This window comes from Lissotriton vulgaris, chromosome 9 (genome assembly GCF_964263255.1).
Source record: "Lissotriton vulgaris chromosome 9, aLisVul1.2, whole genome shotgun sequence".
NCBI lineage: Eukaryota > Metazoa > Chordata > Amphibia > Caudata > Salamandridae > Lissotriton > Lissotriton vulgaris.
In genome coordinates, this window is record NC_141697.1 from 552120879 (window position 1) to 552140483 (window position 19605).

General features: G+C 43.9%; 1 protein-coding gene across 1 annotated transcript in view; it reads left to right on the forward strand.

Annotated features, from left to right (window-relative positions):
- LOC147691769 (solute carrier family 22 member 6-A-like) overlaps positions 1-19605 on the forward strand; it is a 557304-nt gene that overhangs the window by 179176 nt on the left and 358523 nt on the right. The window contains exon 3 of the mRNA XM_086938063.1: positions 13980-14134. Within this exon, the coding sequence (XP_086794189.1) occupies positions 13980-14134 (155 nt within the window). The remainder of the gene's footprint in view (positions 1-13979; positions 14135-19605) is intronic.

Consider the following 19605-nt stretch of genomic DNA (forward strand, 5'->3'; position numbering starts at 1 on the left):
CTATTAATTTCGCTATTTTCAAAACCAACACATCAATAAAAAAATTGCCATTTACAATACCAATAGCTCAAACTTTCCTAATGCGAGACATATTGCATTGCAAATGCTTGTTGGTATTATTTTCACACACTTCAACCCCGCCTGCGGCAACTCCTGCAGAAACTATTAGGATTTTTCAAAAATTATTGTCCACCTTTGGAGCATACATCAAGTTTCAGCTATTACAAGATAATTTCAGTGCTTATTGACTCTACTATCGGTCTCACTAGGATTATGTAATTGTACATCAATGTTGCTCTGAATCATGATATATAACTGTTTATTGTGCAACCAGAAATCATGAAGGGGCTATTACATGAAATGTTCTGCCACTATTCCAAAATAAGAATTTTCAATCCTTTGGGGCAGATTTATGTTAACTGGCGCATCCCCAGGGATGTGCCAGTTAACGTGCGCCACAGTGCGCCACAGCTCCGCCAGCCATGGTGCGCCGCATTTATAATGCGGCGCACCATGGTGCAAAAACGGCACAGATGCGTGACGCATCTGTGCCGGAAATGTGGCGCATTGCTGGAGTTGCGTCGCATTTGTTTTCTCTAATCATTAGGCACCTGCATCCTGTACTCTGGGTCACATGACTAGATGTAGTTGGCAGCTGACCTTTGTGTATTCCTCCCAGACAGTATCACAAAGGAGGACTAGACGTTGGTAGGATGCGCAATCCTGACCTGATGGGAGGAGCAGAACTGTCACCTACAACACTTGCACATTAAATAAGCTGCCTTAGCACACACACAAAGAACTTCACACTGGCCTTTTGTGACCCCAGGCACCCTGGAACTCGGGCAGCTGAAAAAAGGAAATTCCAGAATCAGATGTGGGTGAAAGTCTAGAAGCTTCCCCCACTTTAAAACTGCCCCCTGATACAAGTATTGGACTCTCAGACCAAATATTTAGTACACTCCTGGACCTACGGAAGACTACAGAAGCACTGCCTTAAAATACGAAGGTCTGCCCTGCTGCTTCAGGTCTGCCTTTTTTTTCAGAAGACTGTCCTGCTGCTTGAGGTCTGTATTGTTCCTCAGAGGACTGCCCTGCTGCTTGAGGCATGCCTTGTGCCTCAGAGGACTGCCTGGCTGCTACCAGAGGACTACTCTGCTACTTGAGGCCTACCATGTTCTTCAGAGGACTACCCTGCTGCGTAAGGCCTGCGCTGTACCACAGAACTCTGCCCTGCTGCTTGAGGCCTTCCTTGCTGCTTTAGGAAGTTAGGACCATCTCCTTGAACATAGGCCAACCACAGTGACTCTAAGGGCCAGTAGGTGGCCTCCAATTCTGAGCTACATGGTCACAACAAGTTCCAGATGCATTCCTGAAACTGTCCAGTTGGCCTGTTGTAACAGACCCAGCCTGGACCTCCAACTGAACCTGACTGGGCCTGCAACTGGACTTACCAGAGCCCAGTTGGCCTTTGCTAGAGTGAGTGTCTGAGCCCCAGTTTATACAATTTTACAATTATGCATTTTTACATATGTACCCTTGCGGGTGAATAGTGCGCTATACAAGTATCAATTTACCTATCGTATAAATCCTTTTTAGGTCTCGGCCTGATCCAGCTCATGCGCTGGTCTCGGCCGAGACATTTTGATGCTCTGAGAAATGCTACTTTGCGGCGATCAGCTTGCTAGAAGGTGCACAAGAGCGCACACGTGCATGCGCATTATAGCAAGCTGATCGCCGGCAACTAGCTTATCGTAAGTGCACTGTCAGACATCTCGGCACTGTCTTGCTCGCCCCGTGCGCTGCCGGTGTTCGCTACTCCTGATGTGATCGCCGCTGGGGTTGCCCACCAGTGCGCTGCTACAGCAGATATTTCCCCGTTCTCGCCAGGGCTTGCCGTGTTGCACTGTGGGCATCCAGATACCCCCTGCGACTTTAGGAGGTGTGTGTGACAGAGCCCCGCTGCTCCCTTTTAATTTCTTGCTAGCTGCAGCTACCACCTACCAGCGCATTTAGAGAGCTCCGCTGCCTCTGCTCTCATCCCGCCAGTCCCCCTGCACCCCATCCCCACTCCCCTCCTGTTTTGCGCCCGCACCATTATCCTGCACCTTTCCCCTGTTTCACGGCAGCCCTAGTGTTTCTCTCTCTCGTTGCTCCTACACTGCTTGTGTTTTACTCTACGGGTGCATGTACCCCCCAGTAGGTCCCCTGCTGCTGAGGCGCCTGTGACGCCCTTGTTGACATTGACCCTTACAAAGAAAATATTTTAACAGTTTGAAAAAACGTACTGTGTGTTGAATTCCCAAAGACATATAACAATGTTCTGAGTTATGATGCAGCTAGGCGTCAACAATGTATTGTAATTTCACGTCTCCAAACTTTCAAAATAGTGCCACCGTAGCATACTTCCTATGTTCCGGCAGTTGACTACACCTCTCAGTGCCCTACTGTGCGCACCACTCCCGAGCTCATTTGCAGCGTTTCCCTTCCTCAGACGCTAATGTCCTGGCTGGAGATGCCTCTTCCAGTACCATTTGTGATTGTTCAAAGTGGCAACCCTTGTGTAGTTTACAGTGGCACGCATGGTATTGCAGGCTTTACACGGCAGCTCACCTCCTGCAATTCAACCTAAATGTGTAGGCATCATGGCAATATGCGGCACAGCGGAGGCACGGGCAAAACTGAATTATTTGCCATTCCGTACTAGTCATATGAGATAACAAACAAGAATACGGACGGAGCGCTGAGCTTAACAGACACTCACCCGAGCACTCGTGGGCCCCCTAGTGTCTGCCCAGGGCATTGCGGTTTGGACAGAGAGCCAGGCAGATGCACTGAAATATTTTGCCACCAGTGCGAGCTCGCCCCCGTTTTCAGCAATGTCACATCTGCCGCTGCCGAGGGGAAAGCTCCATGTCTGCGGCTCAGCATCTGATCCACAGTTTAAGGAAGGCAGTGAGCTTTGCCCTTAAGGAGCATCAAAAGAGTGATTACCTCATTTAGCAAGGAGAATGCTAATTTAAAGTAATGACCCAGTGTTGCTTGCATACTTCTGTTTCACTTAGTGTGCATGCAGTGCCTTAGACTTTTTTACTGGGCCGGGCGGGCCCGTATATGCCCTGTCTCTTCTCTGCCTCTCTCCATGTTCCAGTCTCTGGCGCTCCCATTGTCTTTCATTTATGGGCTTGGCGCAGACAGCCACAACAAAAGCAAATGTAGACACATTTCAAGCAGTTGAACAGCATTCACAAGCAACAAACAACTTCACGTCGGACAAACCAACGCACGCTGGGTTTAGTACCATGAAAAACGAGAGGAATGTCCACATATCAAAACTAGGGGCTATTTATATTTCATGTTAAATTTAGCTGCATATGTTCTGTTTTTTTTTTTACACAACCCTGTGCTGCTTTCTTTCCCTGGTGTCTCGCTGCCTCCACCGTGAGCGTCTCCACTGCCTACAGCTGCTCTTTCCCTCCTGCCCCCACCAAACCTCAGCTCCATTCCATCCACTCCCTTTGTTTATATTTGCAGTTTTATATGGTTGGAATGTGACCCGAGTGATTTTACATGAGCACCAATGATATAACACAAGGTCACATTCGTTCTGTTTACCTATGGGGATGTTAATAAATTTGCTTTACATATGCTTAATTGTCCATACACCTACATGTACCAGTACTTATGCACAACGGAACTATGGAATAAAAACTTGCCATATCAATCTTTCAAACAAGTGGTAAACAAAATTTCTAAAACCCATTCATCGCTTCTGGATAAAAACCTTTTTAGACAAAGATCGCATGCCTGGATGGTGATGAACCACTATAAGTCCCTTGCACCGGCGGCATACTTGAACGAAACATTTTCATTCAACTTAAAAAAGCAACTTATGACATTACGCTTTGGATCCTTACCATCCTTGGCCGACCAACCCTCTTGGCTGTACACAAGCCCTATATCATGTCGGCTGTGCAATAATCAAAAAGAAGATTTCATCCATGTAATCTGCACTTGTAAAAAACTGAAGGCGGAACGAGTAATCCTTCTAAAAACATGCTTCAATGAAAGAGGTATTCGATCCTGTAGAGCTGCAATAATGGCGTGCCTAAACCCCTCAGATCCTTCATTGAATGACAGGCTGATTAAATTTCTTAAAGCATTCACAAAGTTGTGCTAAAAGGGTCGGAAGCACAAAAAACGGTGAACTAATTTAATGCACTGAACCTTTTCTAACACTGATCTTGTTTGTTTTTAGAATCCTCCGAAGATATAAAATGACAGTATGTTTGAGTCTTTCCTTTTAACCTTTTGTTACAATATTGTTCTTATTTGCTTTTGCTACCTGTTCTAAATTGTTATGGTTTTAATTAACTAAACAATAAATATTACTTACTTACTCTACAGTACTTAATTTGTAAGTGCCAGGTCCTTTGCCAGGAGTCCTCCACAGCTTGCACCACCTATGGCCACTGCCAGCGCTGCCAATGACAGTACCTAGACAACTAATAACCAGCACACTACTACAAGTGTGACTATTCACACTATTCCAGGCCCCTATAGCTATAAAAATGGTGTGGGAGGCAGGCATTATATCGCCCTCACTCTATCGCCCTCACCTATCTATCTATCTATCTATCTCCCTCACTCTATCACCCTCACTCTATCTATCTATCACCCTCCCTCTATCTATCGCCTTCCCTCTATCTATCGCCCTCCCTCTCTCTATCTATCGCCCTCCCTCTATCTATCTATCGCCCTCACTCTATCTATCCATCACACTCACTCTATCTATCACATCACCACAGCATCACTCAGCACCACCACAGCATCACGCAGGGACACCACAACATCACTATGCACTACCACAGCATCACTGAATGCCACAGCATCACTTGTCGCCACCACAACATCACTCAGCGCAACCACAGCATCAATCTGTGCAACCATTCAACAACAACTGGTGCAAATATGTTCGCTCAATGTTTCAAGCGTTATTACAAATGTCACAAAATGATGTTAATATTTCACTTCTGTTGTTGGATTTTCGTCACAATAAAATACACTGAACATAATGTTCACAAAAGTTATTTAAAAAAGTTTAAGCTATTGCCATTACAAATGACAATAATTTTTATTAAAAAAATTAAAAGCCATTGTTATTTGTAATATCAATACATCTAAGTCATGTATATACAACACATATTGCATTGCAAATGCTATAGGTGTCACATTTGCAAAAGTTAAAACTATTGGCATTGTAAATGACAAAGCTATTAATTTCGCTATTTTCAAAACCAACACATCAATAAAAAAATTGCCATTTACAATACCAATAGCTCAAACTTTCCTAATGCGAGACATATTGCATTGCAAATGCTTGTTGGTATTATTTTCACACACTTCAACCCCGCCTGCGGCAACTCCTGCAGAAACTATTAGGATTTTTCAAAAATTATTGTCCACCTTTGGAGCATACATCAAGTTTCAGCTATTACAAGATAATTTCAGTGCTTATTGACTCTACTATCGGTCTCACTAGGATTATGTAATTGTACATCAATGTTGCTCTGAATCATGATATATAACTGTTTATTGTGCAACCAGAAATCATGAAGGGGCTATTACATGAAATGTTCTGCCACTATTCCAAAATAAGAATTTTCAATCCTTTGGGGCAGATTTATGTTAACTGGCGCATCCCCAGGGATGTGCCAGTTAACGTGCGCCACAGTGCGCCACAGCTACGCCAGCCATGGTGCGCCGCATTTATAATGCGGCGCACCATGGTGCAAAAACGGCACAGATGCGTGACGCATCTGTGCCGGAAATGTGGCGCATTGCTGGAGTTGCGTCGCAAGCGCGACGCAGCTCCAGCAAGGCTCGGGGGTGCCCCATTTTAACAATGCTGCGTCAAGACCTACGCCTGCTTCAAGCAGGCGCAGGCTTTTGACGCAGCATTGGCTTAAAAGTGACTGAGTGAAATCTCATAGATTTCACTCAGCCACTTTTGCGAGGCGCACCTGCCCCGGAACGCCCACCCTGCGCCGGAACGCCCACAAGCGGCGCAGGGCTTTACAACGTGACGCATCTGCCTAGATGCGTCACGTTGTAAACCGTTCGTAGGGATGCGCCATGTTTACGCCGCCTTGCGTGACGCAACAGCGGCGTAAACGTGGCGCAAGGGCCTCATAAATCTGCCCCTTTGTTTTTAACATGATGTATAATTATTTATTGCACAGGTAAGTCATGTCGGAGGTATTAAACAGTAGTAACTGCCCCCACTGTTGCTATTATATTGATTGAAATTATTTTACACAACATAAATTGGAACAAACCTAATGTTGTTTTTTTTTTATTTTAAACCGTTTGGTATTCTGTGAATCAGACCGGGTAGAGTTATTCCTTTAATTTTGGACACTTACACTGCACAGCCAGTACACGCCATAACTTTTTCGTACTACTTGACACAGTCTGGCAGACCCATACTGCTGCTATCTATGCATTCAAATGTGGCTGGTTAACAAAAAGTTAACACAGGCTCAGTTGCGCACAACTCTAGTGAATTCTATTGATCACACCTTTTTTGAACGTTTCAGCACATATTTTTATTCATATGTTTTTTGCTATTCAGTCAAACTTTTTCAACACAACATTCTGTATTTATACATTAACACATGAATTTCCATTTGCTAAACAAAAACAAACAGATATATACATTGAAAAAACATTAAATTTTCTTGTATGCATCGTAGTCCGCCCAATGCATTTCGGGACAAAAACAGGGTCCCTTCGTCAGGGGCAATGCTGCAAAATAACATATACAGGCACATCAGTCTCTATATATATATTATACATGGTTCATTACATTTCTAAGTATTTCCACCACCAAAGAAAAACACAAAAAATGAGAACACACCCATAGTGCATTAACTAACAAATACACCTTAACCCTAAAGAGCATATGTAGACTACTCACATACACACACAAGTAACTGTATTTCTTGTGAGCTTCGTTTCTTCTGGGTCCAAAAACAACTACAAAAGCAATGTAGACACAAATCAAGCTACCGCCAAATAAACTACGAGTAAAGACTCTGACCACAGTCAATTCAAACGTTCTTTAAATGCATACCTGCATATACTTCAGTTATACGCGCGCCGCTCACCAAACAATCCGCAAGGTAATCTTCCAACACTCGGAGTCTCCCTGCATTACCAGCACCATAAAGTTTTTTGAATTCGATGCGACTGATGGTTTAAAGTTCCGCGTGTTGTCGAGTCGGTGGTGCATCATGATATGGAACGTGTCTCTCATTTTGCTTGTATATAGATCTTTTCGGGTATTTAACCTAATAGTTTAACATCTTGATTGCAACCAGTCATCGGTATTTTCGCTCGAAGCTGGTAGTGAGCTTAGGTTGGTAAATACGTTGGTTTTAGAGTCCGGTCGCCGTGACAACGCGTGACGTAGATGATAAAGATTGGTATCTTGTATCTGATTGGTGGAGAATATCTTCGGTTTAACCAATAGGGAGGAAGGTTAGAGCAATTTAATCAGGAAATGGTGCTGGTAATGCAAACGCGGGAGACTCCGAGTGTTGGAAGATTACCTTGCGGATTGTTTGGTGAGCGGCGTACTCTAATATAAATGGTAAGGATCTTTAGAGCGCGATGCATTTAGTTTTGGTTGAAGATATATGCGGAAACAAACAGCATATTTAGTGTTCTATCCTTTTGTGTTGCAGACAGGTATCGAATAAGGATCACGTTCTAAATGAGAAAGGGTTTTCGGCACGCGTATAACTGAAGTATATGCAGGTATGCATTTAAAGAACGTTTGAATTGACTGTGGTCAGAGTCTTTACTCGTAGTTTATTTGGCGGTAGCTTGATTTGTGTCTACATTGCTTTTGTAGTTGTTTTTGGACCCAGAAGAAACGAAGCTCACAAGAAATACAGTTACTTGTGTGTGTATGTGAGTAGTCTACATATGCTCTTTAGGGTTAAGGTGTATTTGTTGGTTAATGCACTATGGGTGTGTTCTCATTTTTTGTGTTTTTCTTTGGTGGTGGAAATACTAAGAAATGTAATGAACCATGTGTAATATATACATAGAGACTGATGTGCCTGTATATGTTATTTTGCAGCATTGCCCCTGACGAAGGGACCCTGTTTTTGTCCCGAAATGCATTGGGCGGACTACGATGCATACAAGAAAATTTAATGTTTTTTCAATGTATATATCTGTTTGTTTTTGTTTAGCAAATGGAAATTCATGTGTTAATGTATAAATACAGAATGTTGTGTTGAAAAAGTTTGACTGAATAGCAAAAAACATATGAATAAAAATATGTGCTGAAACGTTCAAAAAAGGTGTGATCAATAGAATTCACTAGAGTTGTGCGCAACTGAGCCTGTGTTAACTTTTTGTTAACCAGCCACATTTGCATGTTACTTTGTAGAGTATTTGGGTATACTCAATCAGTTGCAGCACACAGATCATAACATCAGGTTCAGATTTAGTTAAAACTCTGAATTAAATAGGAGTGCTCGGTGCACAACTGTTCATTGCTATCTATGCATTGCCACATGATCTCGCAATGTGTCACAAATGATTATGTCACTCCCCCTTTGTACATGGTCCCTGACACTGCTATTTTGGGAGTCTGCGCAACCTTGGTGAAGTCAGCTTCTTGTAAGTTATTCCAGTTTTTACATTTATTGGAACACTCATATATATCCTTCAAACTATTTTTTGAGTTCCTGATTGAGTAGAAATCTTTGCAACCTAGCAACATATTGGATTCTGGCCACGATAGTTAGACTCCATACTCGGATCTTGTAGATTTCACTCATCTTGTAGATTTCACTCAGGCACTTTTCTGAGGCTTTCCTACGACAGAATGCTCCCCCTGCGCCGGAATGCCCTCATGAAACCTGATGCAGGTTTCATGTGGCACAGGGCTTTACAACGAGACGCACCACCCTAGATGGGCCACGTTGTAAATAGGGTGCAATGTGGCGCATGGTTTACACCGCTGCTGCAGAAGTGACGCAATGGCGGCACAAATGAGGCGCAAGGGGCTTTGTAAATCTGCCCCTGAGTTTTTACATAATTGCATGTGCCACAAGGCTGTATAAGAATCGAGGGATGCACCAGTAAAGATGTGTGACGCAAGTTTACAATTGCGCCACCACAAATGTGCAACATTTATAATGTGGCACATCATGGAGCAAGGATAAACAGATGCGTGTCGCATCTGCCGGCGTAAGGTTGGCGCAGTGCTGGAGTTGTGTCGCGGGTGCAGAGCTCCCGGGAACAATGTGCAGGTTTAGGGCAGGGTACTACTAAGACCACATATTCTGGACCTCCAAGTTGGCAAAGGATAAACAGTGGCCACAAGGTGCTAGTAATTCAGTCCCTCCGCCATGTCCCTGAGTGGTCCAAATCATTTTTTGAACTGGATACTAATTGTATCTACATATAGTTCGAAACAAGCACAGACAAAGCTAACAGGCCTGACTTGCATTTTGAGTAAAAACTAAAAGTCAGACACATTTCCTTTGCAATTGCTTGTTAGTAGCGACCCTGTATCAGGATCTGTTGGATACACTTAACAGTAGCAGAAGCGCGCTCTAAAACTGCTGCATAAGCTAATGGGTGCACTGAAAGACGGCAGTGGCCATGCTGGAGGTCGGATGGCCTGATCTCATGAAGTACTTACGAAGTGTTGCAAGATTACGCATTTTGTTGAGGATCTTGGAACACTTCAGCCATCCTCAAGTCAGGCCATCTCAATATGACTCAATATAAACAAACACATGCCAGTGGGGCAGCCATTTTGAATTCAGGCTAATATTTAAGTGCTGGCTAAAGGGTGAGAAAAATGGTTGTAAAAGTCAAGAAAACTGAAAACAATTGTTTGATGTATAAAATGCATGTGTGAAATACATTTCTGACTGATGAAAAGTGTGATGAATGAGTGTACTTTCGACAAGTAAAATAGTGTTTCATACACTAGAACAGAAGCACTGGAAGATGAAGAATACATCCTAATATCAAGCAGCAAGATGTTGAAACTAAAATACTCTTCTGTACTGAGCAAACATGAAAAACAATGTGTCAAACGAATGGCTAAGGTGCTGATGCAAGCAAACCAAGAATTTAAAGGAGACCAAAGCCCAGCCCTGCTTCATTGATTTCAATAGGCCTGCCAATGGCTTTGCCAGACCTAAATATGATGGTGAATTGTATGTCAAGAGGCTACATATCTTTCCAATCCTTTACTTGTGACCTGCTTTTGTTACAGTACCTGTTAAGTATTCACAAAAACGTAGCCATTTGTGAGCATTATGTCAAACTACAAACCCCCTACAGCGCTGCATTGGTTAAGATCTAAGCCTCACAAACGTAGGGTGATAACAGATATTGTATAGTGTTTAGGTACAGACACTTATTTCATTACTGTACAATGTCTAACATGAGCTTTAACTCCTAGTTAGTATCCACATGAAATTGCTGTTCTCTTAAAGATATCACAGGCTCATTCCATTTTTATTGTGTTTATGGTGTATCGTGTGTTGTGTTGTGAGTTGTGCTTTCCATTAGTTTGATTACTATTTGTGCTGTAAATATGCCGTGTCCTTATGAAATAATATTAAAGCACAATTTAATAACAGTATGACACTGTTCCTAGCTTTGCCATTGCCCTGTGAGTTAAGCCTTGCAGTGGTCAGCTGCACTCACCCAGAAAGTCAAGGTGGCTTAGGTGAGGCCAATTTCTGCTTTGGACGTGGACCCGGATTTACAAAAGGCTTGCTTTGCCCTTGCGTCACTTAAGACCAGGGGCATATTATCAAGGGGGTTTATCTCCGCTTCTTTGGCTTTAAAAGCCAAGAAAGCGGAGATAAAATTATCTCCCTATTACCTAGCTGTTGCTAACACCAGTTAGCGACAGCTAGTAGGAGATAGCGACCATCTTGGGCCCCACTTTGCATGTCAGTGATATTTATCACTAATGACATGCAAAGTGGGCGTGCCAAGATGTTAGCGACTGGAAACAGTCGCTAACATCGCTATCTCCTATTACCAACTTTTGGAGATATTCGCGCTAAGCGCGAATATCTCCAAAAGCTAACACCTGCCCTGAGCAGTTCTTAGCCATGTTATCCAATGGGAGGTGTATAACATGGCTAAGAGCATTAGCTCGGTAATGCATGAATATCGCTGACTTTTCAGCGATATACATGCATTGCGGCCGATTTTTATCGCATTTTCGATAAACCTTGGTAATACCAAGATTTATTTGCGATAAAAATCGCCGCAGCTCAGCGGTAAATTTTTGTCTCTAACCAAGCAATAGCGATTATTATCGCTATTGCTTGGTAATATGCCCCCAGATTTACTAAGCCACGCAAAGCCACCTTGTAAGGCTCTGTGTGGCTTAATAAATCTTGAGTGACGCCACGCAGCTTAAATCACTGCCTTGCGTTACTCTGCGTTGGAAAAGGTGCTCCATGGGTGGAGTATGGCTGTTCTCATGCATCCACCTAGACACAAAAAATCCCCTTGACCAAATTACAACATACTGACACATATATCATGAGAAGAACAACTAAATATAAAAAAAACATCCGTTTTATTAAATATAGGATATAGTTCGAATGTCAAAATTAAAAACACAGTAAAAATTAACAATATCATAAAACGGTTCACTAAAATAGTGCAAGAAAAATGCAATTCAAATACATACACCATAGATTATGACCTGCATAATCATATAAAAGGACAGAAACATGTCAGACATTAAAATTGTGCAATACAGTTTGTACATTCTATATTCTAATTACACCCTTAGTACAACACAATACTGAATCTGTGCTTATACTAACCTTATGGAGTCTTGAGTTGTACACGAAAAATGTGTGGCTTAATAAATCTTGAGTAGAGCAACGCAGCTTAAATCACTGCCTTGCGTTACTCTGCGTTGGAAAAGATGCTCCTTGGGTGGAGTATGGCTGTTCTCATGCATCCACCCGGGGGCTTTGGCAAATTCCCATATATACTGAGAATAGTAAACCTGTGAATGAGCCAACATTCTAGGCCATCGCGACAGAGGTGTAATCAAGAGAAATATGTTTATTTCTCCTTGTTATTTCCTCTTTCTACATTCTGCAGCACACATAGAGGAAAATGCCTCTGGAGATTGTTTTTCTGCAGGAAGGCGTCCCTTTTATTCACAAATACAGGGACCCTTGCAACATGGCACAAGTGTACATGAACTGGCACGAAGCAGCACTCAGCGCACCAGTGCACAGAGAGAGCAGGAAGACGCCATATCTTAGTCGGTATGGAGCATTCCTGCTCTCCATTTGAAGCAGTGCAGCGTTGCGCCAAATGGTGGTAAATCTGGGAGATTGGTATCTTGAGCGATGGCTGGTAGGGTCCCTGAACTTTCTCTCTTTGAATAAGTGCAGTGACCCTTGCAAATGCCAGCTCTAGAGTACTCAACCTGATAGAGCCACAACAACATTGCGTGAGATTTAACCCGTTTAGCGCGTCAAACATTCCGCCCCAGTGCGGACGTTCGATCGCGCTAACGGGATTCGGACGTCCAACGGTCGTGCGCAGCACCAGCGAGGTAGTGCACGCAACGACTGTTGGACGTTCGCAGCACGGAAAGGGTTAATACATGATCATGTGTCATATTTATGTTTTGCCTTGCTGAAACTGTGCCCTTGTAAAAAAAGGTTCAGAGTATACCACTCAGATATCTACTTATGTGGGTCACTGAGGCAGTGTAAGACTCGCACATAGGGGCAGATTTATGTTGCAAATCAGCAGAGATGCGCCAGGAAAGATATGGCACGCAAGTTTATCCTTGCGCCACCCATGATGCGCCGCATTTACAATGCGGCGCACCATGGTGCAGGAATAAACAGATGCGTGTTGCATCTAGGGCGTGAAGTTGGCGCAGTGCTGAAGTTGTGTTGCGTGCGGCACGCAACTCCAGCACTTGTCCAACTTTGCCCTATCTTTAACGTGGTGCGTCAAGCCTTCCGCCTGCTACAAGCAGGCGCAGGGTTTTGACGCATCAGCGTTGGAAAGTGACGCAGGGAAATCTTGTAGATTTCACTGAGTCACTTTTCAGGGGCGTTCGTGCAACGGAACTCCCCCCTGCGTGGAAACGCCCACATGAAACCTGACGCAGGTTTCATGTGGCGGAGGGACTTACACCGTGACGTATCTCCATAGATGCGTCACGATGTAAGTAGGTCGTAACATGGCGCAGGGTTTATGCTGCCGCAGCGTCACAGAAGTGATGCAACGGCGGCGCAAAAGTACCGCAAGTCCGACATAAATCTGCCTCTAAGTGTTCCCAGGTCCTTGGTGACAAGAATAGAGGCCCCATGTTTCTTTAGGTATGATGATAAAATATGGCCCTGAAGTACATGTTGCACTTCCTAGACATGTAACTCAGTCCTTTGCTGATCAATGCCAATATAGACAGAGACACCGGGAAGGGCATTTATTGCACGTGTAGGGAAAGCAAGGCCATATAATTTACCTCAATGCAAATGTATAGTGGAATTGCACATTTCCAGTTTTTGTATAGCACTTAATGCTTGCTTGTTGCTTCTTATTTTAACAATTGTGGTACACCTAGATAAAAAGAATTCTCATGCCCACTCAATGTTGTAAAGCAGAGAAGCTGGGATGAGAATACAGGGTTTCTAGGTCCATGTTCAACAAAGTAGCCTATAGACCACATCTCCACCTACAGAGAGGCAATAACTGAATGTGGTGCACTGGACGATTATAGAAGGTCGCTGCAGAAGTTGATAATCACGCAAGCACCCATATCTAAACCAGAAGAGCACTGATTGTACCTATAAATACGGCATGATCTCAGACATGCCTAGCATGCTCCACAGTCCACAAACCCTGATTTCTGTGTGTGTTCCTTGCCTCAACAGATATGGGCGGCGTGCTCTTCTCATCTGGTCCTACTTGCAAATGGCGGTGGCCGGGTCAGCTGCTGCTTTCTCACCAAATTACATCTCCTATTGCATCTTCCGCTTTTTAACCGGATTGGCATTGTCTGGGATAGTTCTGAACTGCGTAAGTCTGAGTAAGTAACAGTGATGTGCTGGAGTAAAATGAATTAAAGGTAAGGAGCTAAACGGGAGAGGTTTGTACCCACCAACATCTTCCACATTAGGATTCCATTGATTTAACGTCGTCGGTAACACACATTTTGTTAAATCGTAGGTTTATAGTCACAAGTACAATATGATTGATAATGTAACTGTGGTAGAAGAGGACAAATGTAAAACAAATGTACCACTTTTGTATACATTCTGGGGATATTGAGGGATTTCCTTTGGGATGTGGGATGGAGGAATGTTTTCTTGGTTAGTCAACAGCTGCTCTATGTGGTTAAAGAGAAGAATTTTCCATATTCTTTGTGAAGAAACATTGGAATACTTTTTAGAAAATTGTCTGCATTACACAGGGCTCCAGTTAGACTGATGTAAGGTGAATTACGGCTTGTGTGGCCTGCCCTATCCAATTCTGAACTGGGTCACTGTGTTAACAGTCTAATCCCCCAAGGTGGCTCTCACCCCATTGGCAAAAGTGTTTTAGACAAAAGAAAACAGGTGACGTTGTGTCCACCAAGCCAGGTCTGGTGGCGCAGTGGAATAGTGCATCCACTGTAGGGCCCTGTGTTGACCTCATGGTCACAGGTTTTAATCCCAGCGGGTCCACTCAGGCTTTCATCCGTCTGAGGTCGATAAAATGAGTACCATTGAGTTGGGTAACAATATACATCTGTTATTCAGCGCCTTGAGACCTTCGGGTGATACGTGCGCTTTACAAAATGTACATGTTATCTTATGGTGGACCTATTCGTACAGACAGACCCTCAAAGGAGGGATCTGTGAGTTGGGAGAAAAAATTATATTTATGTCCCATAAGAGCTTCTTCCCTAGAGCACGGTATACATTTGTGCAATTTTCTGTAGAGGCTGCACATTTTTCATAGTGAAACCAGACAGGAAATGTACCAGTGGGAATGGCGTTATAATGGCGCCCCCTAAACTGAGCAGCGCTTCCTACACCATGTACACCTATGGATGCATTGTCAAAAAAACCTTTCACGATAATTAAGATGTAAGTGGCTCCACCACTCAAAAAAATCATATTTTTCCCACTTTTATTAGAAGTGGGGAAATCTAGAGGTTGGCAGTTAGGAAATATTATGTTTTTGCCGAACTTCACAATACTTACAGTTCACCTCTGATTGAGGCCCTAGTTTGACTCCATTCACTGTGGAATTTCCTGTCTGGTACTGGCCACATCAAGCTGATCTCAGGTGGAAAGCTGCTAGCAATCTCTAGTGGTACAGTGTGTGCTCGTTGAGGTGGATCTCTGTCAGCTCAAACCTACCTCAGAGCTGCCCACTCCTTTGTTCCAGATGTGCTTTATTCAGTTGTTCCAGCCAAGAGGTCTCCACAGAGCAAAAACTAACAGTGTGTAAAAACCTACAGGTCCACTCTTGTTCAAGGAGGCTGAACCCCATAACCTCATCATACAGTTCATGCCATCATTAACCGCACTACGGTAAATATTGTCACGCCCCAAGTGCTCCCCTACAAGACAGACAGTGTTTTCTTTACAATTTCCTGAATGCATGGTGCAGATTATCATGTGTGCTGTTTTCCCAGTGTATAACAAAACACGTTGTGCCTATTAACGCTCTGAATTCCAGCACAAAGATATAGTTTGCTTGATATGATCGTATCCTTTGCAACTGCACTCCAAAGTGATTGGTTTCTTTACTCTAATAAATTAAGCGGGCTTCCAAGATTATCAAAGGAAATGCTGTTGATGCAAGCAGAAGAGAGTGAACCAGAGGTACATACTTGAAGGTGGCAGTGCTACGTATAAGGGGCCTTATTTATGAAGGCCTTGCGCCGCCGGTGCCTCACTTTTAACATGGGAAAAAGTGACGCACCGGTGGCGCAAGGCCTTCATAAATAAGGCCCCAGGTGCCTTACTTGTGCATGCTAAAGTGCAAGGAAATGGAACGACTTCACGATCCGCAGTTAATGTGAACCTAGGTACAAATTAGAAGTTATGAGTTCCAATTTTAAAAGTTGGAAGCTATGTTATGGTGTGTTGTGTTGTGTTATGTTAATTTTTACACCACACTGATCCCGATCTCCCAGCTTCCTGCTGCTGAACAGAGAAATATAAGGGTGAAATAGAAGTGAAGCAGTTGGACAGAGATCTTAGCTGTAAAGGGGGGTATTTACAAGTGGGTTTGCCTGTCTGAATCAAAACACCTACAGGATGCTCTGGACTGTTGATAAAGAGGAGGTTCTAAGAAGAGCAAGAAGCTACAACTCAGTGGCTAGCATGATAGTGGGGGGCGTGGGGACAACGGGGCATCAGGCCTCAACATTTTCCAGCACTCCTTCAGCGATGGTGCACTGCGTATGCCCCCCTGCTGACTCCACTGCAATATATTTAAATGTAATCCCTACCAGCACCGAATTCTTGCACGCAATCTCCTGCAGCACAGGTAGTTTCGGGTGAAATCTCACACAGATAGATAGTGCATCTCTGCCTGACCCTAACATGGCGACTAAAAGACATCGAACTCGCTACTAAGTTAACCGCCAGTACTGGGGCTTTTAAGCCTTTGACGCCTTGCAATTAATTAATTAATATTGCTTGAGTATTCCCACAGACTGACCTGAATTATGTTGAGGTCAGACGGCTTCCTTCAGACAAAACGTTCTGTTTGCCAGTATCTTCCCTTCTGAAATTCACTGCAATAGAAATAAGACTTCATTCTGCCAGTAAACAGCGGCCAGCTTGAATTCAAAATTTGCGAACATACGTGACAAGAATTTTCAATTCTATTAAGGACACGGAGGCGAGGATTATGCTTTCTCATTTCTTTATTAGAAATGCTCAGCAGCCAATTAGAAAACAGTAAGAAAAAACAATACTACAATACCCATGAATAATTAGGGTATCACATGACAAACCATGGAGTAACTACTATAAAATGCCCTACAGAGAATACCATATCCTCTTTCTTTGGCGACTTAAAACAGTTCAAATGAAAAAATGGACAGTCCAACATGAAGATCCTGGAAGAAGGAAAAAACCAGCGGCAAACAGTAGTCCACTGCGATGAAAGGTCGGATGCTTGCATTCGTAGAGAAAACCGGAATCTGTAGATGACCGTCAGGCAGGTCAAACCGGGCTGGACAGAAGACTTCATTTAGGATCAGAACCTGAAAACAGACATAGAATCGTAATACACACTTCCTCCATTTAAGAAATATATCGTCAAAAAAGGGGGGGAAAGCAGGTAACAGAAAGAAACAAAGCACAATATGCAGTCTGCAATAAGTATTAACAATGTGAACACATGCGAAATGCAGAAATATGGGTGGGATAATCCTTGCTTCCGTGTCCTTAATAGAATTGAAAATTCTTGTCACGTATGTTCGCAAATTTTGAATTCTATCTCAGGACCGGAGGCTCCAATTATGCTTGTTTAAAGCTGATCCACCACAACAGAAGCAATATTTGTAATTGGCTTATAATAAAAAGTTTTGAACATAGAATCAGATGACCAATTAGCGGCCCTCATAATGTTAATTAAAGTCACCCCCCATAGAAAAAGCTTTGGAGGCCATAGACCCACGTGCAGAATGTGCACCAAATTTGGAAACATCAATACCAGCCTCTCTCATGAGCCATCTCACCCAACTGGCCAACGCAGCTGGGGTCACAGGACAAAAAGGTTTCTGCAGAGCAATCAACGATTGACCCTGCAAATCTTGACGAAAAGGAGCAGTACTCACCTCACAATCCTTAACACATTGAACTACACAAAGCTTCGGATTATTGGGAAAAGATGGATAGGTAACCGAAGACGTATTACACTTAGTGCGTCTGGAGATAACAAAAGTAACACCTTCAGGTGAGAAACTACGACCTGCAAGGTCCAGAGCACGAACATCAGAAATACGTTTGCATGAAACAAGGCACAATGACATAGTCAGTTTTGCTGAAAGTAGCTTGCGGGATAAAGAAGAATTGGACGGCCAAGCCTCCAAGAATCGCAATACAATGGAAACATCCCATAAGCCAACATACTTTGGACAAGGCGGTTTTACCAGCCGAATACCTTTAAGCAACTTAGAAATTAAAGGATGTTCTCCAGCAGGTTTGCCATCAATAGTGATATGACCTGCAGAGATGGCAGAACGGAAATTATTAACCGTCCTATAAGCAAGACCTGATGAGGTGATAGAAGCCAGAAAATTCATGATCAGAGAGACATCCGCTGAAGCGGGATCCACTTCCCATTGAGCACACCAACCACACCATCGTTTCCAAGCCGCTGCATAATGTTTGTGTGTGTTGGGAGACCAAGCCTCGCTGATAAATCTGGTAGCATCTCGCGAAAGGCCAGGGATTTGCCAGCGATCCCCTAAACCCGTCATGGAACTAGGAGAAGATGACCTGACTCGATCAGGGGATGCGGATTGTTGAGAGGGTCCAGCAAGAGATTCTACCGCTGGGGAAGAAGGAGCGGCACTGCACAACTCATTTCCAGAAGAACTGGGAACCAAGCTTGAGCCCTCCACAGAGGAGTGATCAGAATCAGCTCCGACTGATAATGCTTTGTGCAAGCCAAGACCCTGGGAATCATAATAAATGAGGGAAAGGCGTAACACAGGAGAGACGGACAGGATTGCAGAAATGCGTCCATGGCCAGGGCCTCCGGATCCGGACGCCAGCTGAAAAACAGGGGAAGCTGAGTGTTGAGACGAGATGCAAACAGATCGATCAGGCACTGACCCCAAACTCGGGAGAGAGAGCAGAACACTCGAGGATAAAGCCTCCAATCTCTGAAATCCTGAAGGTGGCGAGAGTTCCAGTCTGCAATCAGATTGTTGCAACCTGGGAGATACTCTGCAATAACTGTGATCTTCCTCTGAAGACAAAAGTGCCAAAAATCCTTGGCGATTTCCGCCAAGATCTTGGACTTCGTTCCCCCCAACTTGTTGACATTCCGAACCACTGAAACATTGTCCATGCGGAGGAGTATGCAACAGTTGGTCCTGCGCGGAGATAGACAACGGATCACAAAAGATCCCGCCAGAAGTTCCAAGCAATTTATATGGAGAGACAATTCCTCCTGAGACCACCGGCCTCCCGTCCACATTTGACTGCAATGGGCTCCCCATCCCCACAGGCTGGCGTCGGACTCTATGACCACCTCCGGGGTCGCTCTGAACAGGGCTCGTCCATTCCAAGACTCCATGTGCTCCAACCACCATAGCATCTCCCACCTCGCTTCCTCTGAAAGAGGAACCAGATCTGAGCAGCGAAGGCCTTTCTGGAGATGACGGATTTTTAAACGTTGAAGTGCCCGGTAATGAAGAGTACCCAGGAAAATTGCCTGAATCGAGGAAGGAACAGACCGACAATCCGAGCTATAGACCGCAACGATACACTCTGTTTGGATAAAACTAAACACAACTCCCTCTTGATGGATCTGATCTTCTGA